We start from the raw sequence: 13,435 nt of genomic DNA on the forward strand, positions 1-13,435 counted from the left end.
AAACAGTTGATAGTTATTTTGTATGAACTACAAAGAAAACTAGGCTACAGAACATATGATGCAATGAATTTAAACTCTCTAGCTTAAACACAAACGGTGTTTAATAAGGTCTGGTCTGAAATCTCTTTTCACTCCAGTACAGGAGGTGGCGGTATGCACCTTAAAAGCGGGCATGCGACCCGCCAATAAATCCACAGAAGAAGAAGCAGCCACTTCGGAATCGGATCACGTGTCAGTGATCATATGACATGAAAAACCCGAGAGACTTCCACGTGATGTAATTTTAAATAGCAACGATAAAGCTGCGAAGAAAAGACCCGAAGATAATAACAAAGCGGTAACTGTCATAATACTTAATGTTGTATAAGGGTACAAATTATAACACCTTTGTAAGCTGCGTAACAGATGATGGATTTGACGTGTAACCTCGCGTTGCTTGCTTTGATCATAGTTCATTGTGCTCGCGCATCACCGCCGAATTTCGTTCTGCTTTTCGCCGATGATTTGGGTTACGGTGATCTGGGGTGTTTTGGACACCCAAGCTCTCTCACTCCGAATCTAGACAGACTAGCGGCGAAAGGTCTGCGTTTTACCGACTTCTACGTCACGAGTCCCGTGTGCAGCCCCTCCAGGTAAAGCCAAATCCACCTGTCATCCATAATACTTTCATGTGTTCTCTTGAACACGAGCTTTTGGCGTTTTTTGAATCACCATCCAGGTATCTGCACATGTATTATAATTGTAAAATTAGAAATGATGAATATTAATTATTGTAAAAATTAATTATTATTTTAAATGAACATATTTAGTTTAATATAGCGCCGTTATTTCAGAATTATCTGAACTGTATTTGTTTTTTGCTTTCAGGCTATCAAAAAAAAAAAACCTCTTTATTTATTGTAGAATTGATTAGATATTTTACAAAATCACTGACTTTACATAATGTGTAATTGATCGTGCAGTGTCTGGCAACAGAAGATGGCGCCAGAATACAGGCTAATATTCACAGATAAAACATACCAGTAGAAAAACATTATCTAAATTTGTCCAAATGTTTATATGATGTGCACTGCATGATAACGTTATATGCAGTGTGATCACCTTGACCTTTCATTTCCCTTGTGAAGAATGAAAGTAAACAATGTCAACCTGATTACAATTTATCCTCATTCTGACAACAGTTGTGCTGCATATATGCAATAATGTGCAGCATTTTGTCTTACATACTATTTTTTTTGGCCCAGGGCAGCCTTGCTGACGGGTCGCTTCCAGACTCGTTCCGGCATTTATCCGGGTGTGCTCTATCCGGGCTCAAGAGGGGGTCTCCCACTCAACGAGACCACTATCGCAGAGGTCCTGAAGGCTCAGGGTTACACAACAGCCATTATCGGAAAGTGGCACCTGGGCGTTGGACTTAATGGCACTTTCCTACCCACCAGACAGGGCTTTGACAATTATCTTGGAATCCCATACTCGCATGACCAGGTAATTATGTTTTCTTGTATTATTTTGAGTCTCATTTGGAAATTGCATTGCATTATTATAATATATATTTTAATACAAGTGTATTAGATTTGATGTTCTTAACTTAATTGTGTTGATCTCTCTCATCATGGCATAATAACCCCTTTATATCTGTATCATAGGGTCCCTGTCAGAATCTCACCTGCTTTCCTCCAGATGTGAAGTGCTATGGCCTCTGTGATCAGGGTGTGGTAACTGTGCCTCTCATGTTTAATGAGATTATCAAGCAGCAGCCTGCAGATTTCCTGCAGCTTGAGAAGGCCTACAGCGAATTTGCGTCTCAGTTCATTAATGATGCCGTCCTAAATAAGAGCCCATTCTTCTTGTATTATCCTTCACATGTAAGTCAAGAATCTTAATCAAATCATCTTTATAATGCTTGTATGTCCCTAAAAATACCAATACTCTCACAACACCAATATTTTTGATTATTTACTAGACAGAAGGTGTGTTTGAAAAGGAGTAGCTTATTCATAGAGTATAATTATTTTTATTTGAAAAAATGTAAACAAATAAAAAAAAACAAATAAAAAACCTGTTACATGGTTATTTTTAATCAACTTAATTTTACCTTTGGGTACAAATGCTTTATGTAAAGAGTCAAGAAACTGTTTACTGAAATTTTAATTATTCAATGAAGGCATCCCATGATACAATATTGTTTGTAATTTGCTGATAATATAAAACTGCAATATAAAAACAATTGACTTGTAGTCATCAATAATATAAAATACAAATTATTTCTTAGCTTAGTTAGTTTCCTGCAAATTATTTAAATGTATACAAGTTGTTTGGGTTGTGGGGCGACTTGCTTAATTCCGTCTTGCAAAGCTTCATGGGAGTGGCCAGTCGCTGATTACCTCTTGGCACATTTCTCTTTTCCCTGGTAACAGTGACTTTTCTGATTGGATGGTCCAAAGAGGTGCATTGTAGGTAGTGTAGTTTTTCATTAAGAATTAAGCAATTAAAATTATTTAAATAAACAATTGAAATAGTGGAAGTCACACTGATTTCCTAAAGGTTTCCACAGAAGTTTTAACTATCATTTAACAATCTCAGAGCTTATAGCAAGCCTTTCTAGAAGGTTTCACACAATATATTTCAAAATAAATGGGATTTTTAACATCTCAACCCTTTCTGCATGGTCTCTTTTTCTAGCACACACACTACCCTCAGTATGCAGGTGCGGACTATGCAGGTAAGTCACCGCGTGGGCCATTCGGTGATGCTTTGATGGAATTTGATGGCACAGTGGGGAAGATTCTGCAAACTCTGGAGGAGACCGGTGTGATCAACAATACTCTCATCTTCTTCACTGGTGACAATGGGTAGGTGTGGTATAAGTGTTTCTTCTTTTATGAGTGTTTCTATGTCCCATGATTTCTATATATGTGTGCGATCCCAGGCCAGAGCTAATGCGGAAGTCACGTGGGGGAAATGCGGGACTGATGAAATGTGGCAAAGGCACGACTTACGAAGGAGGAATGAGAGAGCCGGCCATCGCATATTGGCCTGGATTCATTCAACCAGGTCCTGAGAGATAAACAGCTCGGCTTATAAATTCAGCTAAAAGAAATATACCATACTTTTTTTTAAAAAAATGGAGGACATTTATTTCACATATTTTCCCATCATTCAAAGGTGTCACCCGTGCACTGGCCAGCTCTTTGGACATTCTGCCCACCTTTGCCAAACTGGCTGGGGCTCCATTACCCGAGGTGCAGCTGGACGGGGTGGACATGATAGACATCCTGTTCAATAAAGGACCGGTAAGAGCCAAAATGATCAAAATGAAGTTATATACTGAATAAATTTTGAACTACTGTTCAAAAGTTTGGAGTTGGTAAGATTTTTTTGGGGTCCAATTCTCACTATTCACTACAACTTTTGCCTCAGTAAACCCCTAATTACTGATTATTAATAGTTAATCAGCAAGGTATTGGCTAGGATTAAGGGATGTAGAATATGGTCATGCAGAAAAAGGCATTAATATGTGTTTTATAAGTACTAATAAATAGCCAATATCCTAGTAATTTATTCATGCTAATAAGCAAGTAGTTAATAGGGAGAATTGGACCATAAACTAAAGTGTTACCGATTTAATGGGTTTTACATTATTTTATTTTTAACATAAATACAGTAAAACAGTAATATTGTTTAATAGTATTACTAATTTTTTTCTATTTGAATATTTTAAAATGTAAATTATTCCTGTAATGATAAGCCATTACTCCAGTATTCGGTGTCACATGATCCTTCAGAAAGGAATGAAATATGCTGATTTGCGGTTTAAGAAACATTTCTTATTATCATTAAAGTTTAAATCAGCTGCTTAACATTTTTTTGTTTGTTTGTTTCTCTGGATTCTTTGATTATTTTACCCTGAACGAGCTCTTGTGATGAGACTGGTCATTAAAAACAATTTTCGAGACCCTTTTTTTTTATGTTGCACATCTATTTTTAATTATTTAATTTATTTATAATATATCCTCAAGCACATTTCATTACCTTCTTGGTAAGGATATAAAAGTGACAAAAAGATCTGAAACTTTGTACGCCTCCAAAATTGGCCAAAATGTAATGTTGTTAAGCCAATGTTATTTGTGTTTCAGAGTAAAAGACAGACCATGTTTTACTACCCCACTGACCCAAGTAAGAAGTATAGCGTGTTTGCAGTGAGATGGAAAAATTTCAAAGCCCATTACTTTACACGGGGTACGTTCACCATTTGTTAAGACTCCCTATTTAAACCTCACTTCCTTCCTATTTATTTCTAATACGTCTTTTCCCCCATAACTCAGGCGCAGCTCACAGTGAGACCACCCCAGACAACAACTGCTCATTACTGGCCTTCAAGTATCATGATCCTCCTTTACTATTTAACCTGGAGGCAGACCCCTCAGAAAACTATAACCTTGATGGTACTGAATGGGACCCTGTGCTCAAGGAAATTCAGACCATCAAGGAGCAGTTTGAGGCTTCTATGGTGTTTGGTGAAAGTCAGATTGCCAAAGGCACAGACTCTGCACTCGAGCCCTGCTGCAATCCGAATTGCACCCCTAAACCCAAATGCTGCCACTGCACTTAAGCACTTTAATAAAAGCAGTAGTCAGCCGGAACACAGAACACTGTCGAATCCCAGCATGACCATGAAAATTTGATTTTATAATATATTTTTTTAGGTAATATGTATTGTAATTTGATTTTTTTTAAAATTGGTATTAAAAAAGTATATCAGCTGGTATTGGTGATATACCAGTTGGTATACCAGGCCTGCAAGAACAGGTTTGGCAAAGTGACTTCCATCCAGAGGACCGACCAAAGTGAGAAGGGAATGAGGAAAAGGGAGACTGACCATCTAGTGTGAAGGCACCAACAACTACGGAAGAACTGAAGGAAGGCAACGCAGGCAGAGAAACAGGGTCTAAAAGTCTTGTGGGAGGAGATCAGACAAAAACTGTCCAGGCTTTGCAGGGCTGAACGTATCCGCAAGGGCAGGAAATTGAAAGAACAAGCCAGCTTCTTCAAAGACCCCTTTAAGCATGCCAGACAGCTGCTTGAGGAAAAGAAGAGTGGGAAGCTCGAAACCACCATGGAGAAACTGGAGCACGTTAAGCTAGTTCACACTACATGATTTTAAAATGTTGGGCTGAACTGTGCAGTTCACATTACATGACTTGCTCTCAGTGAAATCATGAGTGTTCAAGTTGTTTAGCTGTTCACACCACACAACACAACGTGATTGATCCACAACAGAAGGTGACTCACTACACGAGTTAACAACGCACTACACAGAGATACAACCACGATCGGATGATAAGAGCATATCATTTGTGACTCAATGAGAGCTGTTTCAGTACTATAGTACGGTCTAAATCCTGAAAATAATCAAACAAATAACGAGTTGACAACAACACGATTCTATCTGGTCTAGAAACCATGTTTTTTCACGAAAAACCACGCAATAAAACGAACCAGAAATGACGCGAATATGGACGTCAGACAGAAACTAGTGCTGCACACTGTTTGCTCGACGATCTGCTCTGAGAAAAAAAATGCAAAAAAGAAAAAGTAAGATTTACCTGGTGTCCTCAACCCATGCGTTGCTATGATTGGCTGTACTCATGACATCACTGAGATTGAGTCGCGCGACTGCTCGAGATATCTAGCATGCTAGATATTTTTCTGAGCTCGGTGACCTGTCTGCGAGGTGTCTGCGAGCTGTCTTTGGTGCGTTGTGGGCACCAAGAGGGGGTGTGACCTGTAGCAATGCCTAGCAGGTGTTCCACATACCTGTACATTTCACTTAAGGTAATTTGTAATGTAATTGGTATCAAAAAAATGTGTCGTTCAGAAAATGAAGTCGAGGTATTGTTATCGATATTGAAACATTTTGAACGATATCCAGCCCTACTGTCATGACAGTAACTGTAAGTGACTACATGATAGTATGATTGAAGTTACTGGTGTTTTCAAAGGGAATTGCGGAGCTAAATGACAGTTATAGAATGTGTTTGTTTGTTTTTTTAAGCACAAATGTATGAATGTTTACTCTCCAATTTATCTCATAGGCCTACTGTCTTTTGAGATGAATTTGATATCAGTCTGCTTTTAACACCTAATCATTAAGTTTTAGAAATAAAAGGAATTAAAAGAACACAGGTCTAGAGTTTTTCTATTCCTCCTTGTCTTACACATTCTAACTAGCTGAATGACTTCCCATTTATTAGAACGTATAGATAGAAAAAAATATTATAATCATTAAAATACTTACTATATTTACAATGCTGAATGGTTTAACTAAACAGTGCAAAATTAGAGCAGTGGTTTTCAACCTTTTCAAATTTAAAAGCACTCCCCACCAAAAAAAAATGTATTGATATTTATTAAATATGATATATTAAATTAATTAGTCATGATTTATTTTGTGATTGAAGAAGTTAAGCACTAAATGTTCTTCAATAAAATCAATAATTATTGAGAGAACATGTGGGGTTTTGTGGTTTTCACATTTTAATTTAGAGTTAAATTATATTAATAATCATTTATTCATTTAAATATTAAATCTGCAGCCCATGGAAATTTGCTTAGGGCCCTAATCGGCCCAATCCAGTGGTTGAGAACCACTGACCTAGAGTCATTGAATTAGGAATATAGGATCTTGCATGAAACTGTTTGCAGTGTAAAGACGGCCTAGAGACAGCAGATGAGAGAATTTACAAAATTGCTATCAACCAGCATCAGTCCCACAAGCGGCAAAGTCTCACCGTTGACAAAATAAAAACCCAGAAACACTTGGTGACATCAAGCATATAGTATTTTATTCATAAGACCAAAATGACAAGGCAGTGAGATTTTTTTTGTTTGATTTTTTTTTTTACAAGTTGTCATTGTTAAAGATACAAGATACATAGGTTTGTCATACTGAAGCTGTTTCCGTTATACAGTGAAGGACTGAATTATGTAAGTTTAAGTCCAGAACTTTGCATTTCTTGTAATTGTATTTCAGCTACCCAAGCTTAAGTAGAAATATTAGATGCTCTGCCTGAATGTGTTAGGGGTTTCACAGCCAATTTGTCACTACAAATTGCTAAAGTGAAGGCTAAAATATTTAAGATATTGATTTACTGTATGAACACACAAAATGTAATGTAACAGTCATAACTGAGGATTGGGAACTCCGACTGAAATAACTGATGCTGCTGATTTGACCCATTAAATGCAATGATGAAATGCAGAGAATGGAGATTTGGGACATTTGATGAGTGTCTATTTGTGAATGAGGATCTGAACATCTAATTGACACGGCGGATCTGTTGGAACATCAGCGATTGCATTTTATTCCGCACATGGTGAGCACACATCCAACAACAGATGTATACCAATGTATAGCAGGTAAAGGAAAGATACAAATACTAATTAAAATCTATTTATATCTTTTCACCCCATCACAGTTGGCTTTTGGTTGTGAGATTATCAACATTATTATTTTTATTATTTCTTTTAAATGTACATATTTATCTCAATAACATACTCAACAGAAAGGACACAGCATGGCGACCCTGACTCTAGATTATTTACAGCAATCTAAACAAAAACAAGTCACATTGAAAACATAAAACTCCTTATGTGACAGCGTCACCGTCACAAATAAATGGATATCCATGAAAACAGATTGCAGGCTGCTGGAAGATACAGTCATGTTTGCAGGGAATGTTGGGCTGTGCTCAAAATAGCATACTACTCGTGCTAGTATAAAGCATGTATACTTTGTGCGTGTGCACTTCCATCTGTATCAATTGAAAAAAGAAAAAAAAAATCAGATTACCTACTACATTTGCCAAATGACAGGATACTAAAAATCCCCCAATGCAGTGGACAAATGAATATGAAATAGCAGCTGTGATTTTGATCTCCTTCATTATTTTAACAGACTGGGGAATCTTAACGCATCATTACCTGAATTAAACGTGCAATTTAATTAGTAGTATGTTTACGTAGTATGCCAATAGTCCATTCTGAACACAGCCCTACGCTTCTTAATAATAAAACAGGAAATTGCCTGGAAAAACTGTCTGATGTGAATGTAAATATGCTGTCATTACTTCATTTTGACCTATTCATGTCCTGCACATTTTACCTTGGATCTACAAAGTCATTTTTAATGAAAACTACTCATCAAATTTTCCTGCAATATTAACTGAATGTCATGATTTTGATTGTGAATTGTTGCATGGCCCTGGATTGCTTTCATCAGATTGAATGAGGTAATTATTGTATGAAGCCAGCAGGGGGATCTGCTCTGTGCAGTCTCAGCAGTGGCGGTCAAGGTCAGGACAAGGTCTTGTTAGAAGTCAGACAGTCTAACTCGAAACAAAGTGGAGGATTGGTTTCTGATGTCCTGAGCTTATTACATATTCACATGGCATCTACATAAATGAGATACACTTATTCATTGCTGATAATATTAGCCATGGACCACCACTGGACAGAACTTCAACGTGGTGTGTTATTCTTTTTCAATCTAATATGAAGCAATCTTTGTCCTGAGATGTAAATTATCTGCTTAAACTGATTGGTAAATAATTTCAGGAACACTTTACAATACGTTAACATTAACTAAGAATGAACAATACTTCTTCAGCATTTGTTAATCTTTGTTAATGTTAATTTAAACATTTACTAATACTTTATTAAAATCTTTTTAACATTAATTAATGCACTGTGAACAAACAGCTGGATTTGTATTAACTAACGTTAACAAAAATTAACAAAAAACAGTAACAAATGTATTGCTCATGGTTAGTTCATGTTAGTTAATACATTAAATAATGTTTAATAAATTAACCTTATTGTAAAGTGTTCACATTAAATGCATTTCCTAATGAACTGGGACAGTCTTTTTACTCATTTTGCTCAGTGTCTATAAGTATTGCATCTCAATGAAATATCTACTTGCTAACGTTCAAAGCATAAGAGGTGAACTACTGTATCAGGCTTAAAAGCTAAAAGCATCAGCCCAACCTGATAATCATACAAGACAGCAGACAGTGGTAGCAGAGAGGCTGTCAGGTTTGAAAGCTAGAGAAATATCATTTGACTGAATAGCCAAAGGACCGTAGCATAGCCGGCTGGGTGAATTGCACAAATCATATTTCACCCCAAAATTAAATGAAAAAATATATATATAATAATTAAAAAAAAAATGATATACTAGTATTTTTTATTTAAGAAAATCAAGAATTATTGTTTAATGGAAATGATCACATTCCCTAACCACACCCTCCATTACTGTAAAACAAAAAAAGAGGAAAAATACTGTATGATATAGCCATAGTTATATTAATTAATAATGTATTAACTAATATTTTAATTATATTATTAAATATATTAATGATATAATCATTGTAAATTATTTATAAATTATGGTAGTATTTGTAGCATGCTGGTTTTAATTAAAAATATTGATGGGATGATTTTTATTACTGAGTTTCTAAGAATCATCAATGGCTAAAAATGAAAAAAATAAAAATAAACCCAAAACTAAAACATTTGAATGCATTCCAGTCATTGTGGGTGATCAATTATGATGAAAATAATGAAAATGATAAACAAACTCAACACTTAAACATCTGGATGCATTACAGTAATTGTAGGTGTTAAATTGTGATGAAAATAATGACACAATGGCAAATTAGTTATTGTGATTTTGGGGTCAAATATGTTGACTTCATACCATTCACCAAACCATCGTCAAGCCTGCCTACCTACAATCCGTCCCACTTTTTAATTCGCAGACAAATGGAGCAGGATACTTGCTTACCGTGATGTAATGAAGCATCTGTATTCACCTACAATTGTCCCTAAATGTACAGTATCTACATTGCAATAAAATCAGAAACATACATTAAACCTTCTACTACATTGGAACAGACAATCTGTAGACCTATCAATGTTTACAGGTCACGTCCTACAGCCCTGTCCTTTTTTAGTACAAACCCAGTACAGCAATGTATTAGAATCAGACAAATACATATATACAAACAATCCTGGTCTTCAGACTCAAACCTTTCATTGTCTTTTGATTTCAGACATTGCCTGTAAGATTTCTCCTGTGTGTATGTGTGTTTGTGAGCATAACCCTCAAAGCCATGCATTCAAACATGAAGTCATATTTCGCCTTTTCTAAACCAGGACTATATATATAAAAAAAAGAAATCGAACCAATGTTTCCACCCCGAACCATGTCCCTAATTAATTATATAGTAGAAAAGTTAAATAAACAGGCAATCCGTCTCAGTGAAGAGAACAAATTAATCGATAAACATTTAAATAAATAGAAAGACCACTAAGAGCCTATGTAGAGTATTCAGCTCAGTTCATGTTGAGAGAACAAGAGAAACTGAGGAAGTGAATAAAGAGATTAGGCCTATGTTACATTTGAGAAGGCTGCCAGGCGCCTCGTAGTGGCCAAGCCCAGGAACAGACATCTGTCAGCAGTTGCCATGGTTACCCTTTTCCTCCTCTACTCAAGGTAGATATCTTCAGTAGGACAGGCGTATTCTAAGTGCTCCTGGTAGTACTCGTGGAATGCCCGTCTAAAACAAGCACACAGAGTCAGAAGTGATCAGAACATAGATTGAAGCAAAAATCCCACAACAAGCTATTTTGAAATTCTGTTGGCAAACCATTTTTGTAATGTGATGTACTGTACTGTACATACCAGGACACGTTTTTACTAGGTGAGTTATAATTTCAACAACACTACGGAAAACAAGAAGCTGTGAGTCTGTAGATAATGTGTAGGGTGATGAGCTTAATTTAGTTTCTGTTTTTAAACTTTTTCCTCCATTTCTCTGCTCGATGATAAGGTTAAATAATGTATATGACGTGTTCATGAGGTCATACTGTGTAATGTGGCAGAGGCAGAGCTATCTGGGGCCCATAACTCAGGTGTCCTGTCTGCTCCAAAAGAGAGAAGCTTTAATAATTCACACATCAGTCTGTTCTGTGCTCTGATAATGGAGCAGAGACCAATCACTCTCATTGGCTTCTCTTTTCTTTTTGGCTGTCTCAAAAGTTCATGGTGAATGTTATTGTGTGATGTTTAAGAGCATTAGACTCACCCCACACACTCGGCTACATGTCTCATGGAGTCCTGAGAGACGAAGACGTGACATGCAAACCTGTTCAGCATCGGGTGCTTGGTGATGAAACCAAAATAACTACAGAAAGACACATAGAGACAGGGGTGAGTGTTAGTAAACCTCCAATATCTTCCAAGACTTATTTGGGGGTTACTAAAATTAGAAGAAAGTGTTGCGGTGTTTGTGTGGCCTGGTAAACCCTACATTACTGAGACAAAAGATGGCAATATCCAAAATCATTGTCCTTGTGGGGAGATTTGTATGTCCGCATGAGAAAAATAGCTCATAAATCATACAAAGGGCCAGATTTACTGATAGCTTGCGCAAAGTCGCAAATCCTCTTTTAGCGTTAAAAAAAACTACTGTCAGGATTTACTAAAAATTAGCAGTGAAAAATTAGTGCTGAAAAGGCATGGACACAATTATTTTTGCGGCTGACCTTATTGCATATGTATTTAAATGAATCACACAAGGTGATTTATAACCCCAAATCAGAAAACGTTGGCATATTTTGTAAAACGCAATCAAATCAAGAATCTGTTATTTGTTCGTTCTTTTTAACTAACTGTTTTCCAATGTTTTCACTGACCATCATAATCGGATTTTGTAAATATGAACAAATTTTGATTTTGAAGGCTGCAACACACCCCAAAAAAGTTGGGACAGAGACATGTTTACCACTGTGTCACATCACCTTTCCTTTTAATTACACTTTTTAATCATTTGTGAGTTGAGGATAATAATTGTTGGAGTTTTGCTGGTGGAATCTTGTCTGATACAAGACAGCCGCTCAACAGTCTGTGGTCATATTTGCCTGATTCTCTTTTTCATGATGGGCCATATATTTTCCATTAGAGACATATCTGGGCTAAAGTAAACAGGCAAGTACATCCCTTCTATGGTGCAGTGTCTAGAAACCACTCAGTTGTGGCACGTGCTGAATGAGGCCTGGCATTGTCTTGCTTCCCAGGAAAGATTTATGCCGCAGTTTATGCCTCTGTACAATCCAAATATATGTCTCCATGTCAATGGTACCTTCACAATAATGCAAGTTACCCATACCGTTTGCAATGATGCACCTCAATACCAGGAAATATGTTTGATTTTGCACCTATCGTTGGTAAAAGTCTAGTTGGTCCCTTTAGTCTTTAGGACTGAGCACTCGATTCCATTTTCTCCCAAAAACAAGCTGAAACATGGATTCTTCTGAACACAGCAGACATTTCCACTTTCTTCTAGACCATCTGAGATGAGCTCAGGCCCAGAGAATCTCCACATAGAACTGATGTAAAGCTTTCTACTCAAGTGGCATTTCTTGATGCAGCGTCAGACTGTGTTCAGTGAAAATGGTTTTCCAAATTAATCCTGAGCACATGTGGCTGTATTCGACAGAGTAGTATGATGGTATCTTGTGCAATGACCATCTGAGGGCTCAAAGGTCAGTCACATTCAACAGAGGTCTACAGAGGTCTACTGCCTTACCCAGCACAGACTGAGATTTCTCTGGATTCCCTCTTGTGACAATATTATGTATGGAAGATGATGAAAGGGATACATTCTTTGCAATCTTGCATTGAGAAATGTGATTTTTTTTAATTGTTTGACAATTCTCTCAAGATATATGGCACAAAGTGATGAGCCATGACCCATCTTTGTTTTAAAAGACTGAGAAGCACTTTTATACCCAAACATGTTACCCTCAACTATTACCAATTCACCTGCTCATTGTGGACTGTTTCAAAATAGTTGGATAATCTAATTTGGATAATCTTTTCACTTATATTTGGTCTCTGTCCCAACTTTTTTTGGGGGTGTGTTGCAGCCATCAAAATCAAAATTTGTTCATATTTACCAGTGTTGTAGTACTCGAGACTCGGACTCGTCTCGGACTCGGTCTCGAGACCATATTTTAATGGTCTTGGTCTTGTCATGGACTCGTGTGCATTTGGACTCGGAATTGACTCGTACTCGAACATTTTTTTTTTTAGGACTCGGACTTATTCCCGAGTCCACTCGTGTTCAATTCAAAATATTTTTCATGATTATTAATGTATGTTAATAAAATATTTCTTTAAATTGATTGACACGCCCAGTGATTGGTGATTTTCTAGTGCGCAACTGCGCATGACAAATTGTAATAAAATTACTTTTAACACCACCTACTATGTGGCCTTTTTACCCTAAACTGATCATATTTTTTAAACTCTAAGTAAATTCAGTAAAAAAAAAAAAAAAGGATTTCTCTAAGTAAATAAAAGTAAATT

The 13,435-nt window shown here is 36.6% G+C and overlaps 2 protein-coding genes across 2 annotated transcripts in view; one reads left to right on the plus strand and one right to left on the minus strand.

Annotated features, from left to right (window-relative positions):
* Positions 1 to 219: 219 nt before the first annotated feature.
* arsa (arylsulfatase A) lies at positions 220 to 8,082 on the plus strand. Its single transcript, XM_039650538.2, has 8 exons — positions 220 to 632; positions 1,245 to 1,485; positions 1,647 to 1,865; positions 2,683 to 2,852; positions 2,930 to 3,054; positions 3,166 to 3,293; positions 4,137 to 4,239; positions 4,326 to 8,082. The coding sequence occupies exons 1-8, from the start codon at positions 406 to 408 to the stop codon at positions 4,610 to 4,612; spliced, it is 1,500 nt and encodes a 499-aa protein (XP_039506472.2). The 5' UTR covers positions 220 to 405; the 3' UTR covers positions 4,613 to 8,082.
* mapk8ip2 (mitogen-activated protein kinase 8 interacting protein 2) overlaps positions 6,824 to 13,435 on the minus strand; it is a 39,894-nt gene continuing 33,282 nt past the window's right edge. The window contains exons 12-13 of the mRNA XM_039650509.2: positions 11,151 to 11,249; positions 6,824 to 10,622 (exon numbers count right to left, since the gene is read on the minus strand). Coding sequence (XP_039506443.2) covers positions 10,550 to 10,622; positions 11,151 to 11,249 — 172 coding nt within the window. The 3' untranslated portion in view covers positions 6,824 to 10,549. The remainder of the gene's footprint in view (positions 10,623 to 11,150; positions 11,250 to 13,435) is intronic.

This window comes from Pimephales promelas, chromosome 10, assembly GCF_988280905.1.
Source record: "Pimephales promelas chromosome 10, fPimPro1.hap1.1, whole genome shotgun sequence".
NCBI classification, from domain to species: Eukaryota; Metazoa; Chordata; class Actinopteri; order Cypriniformes; family Leuciscidae; genus Pimephales; species Pimephales promelas.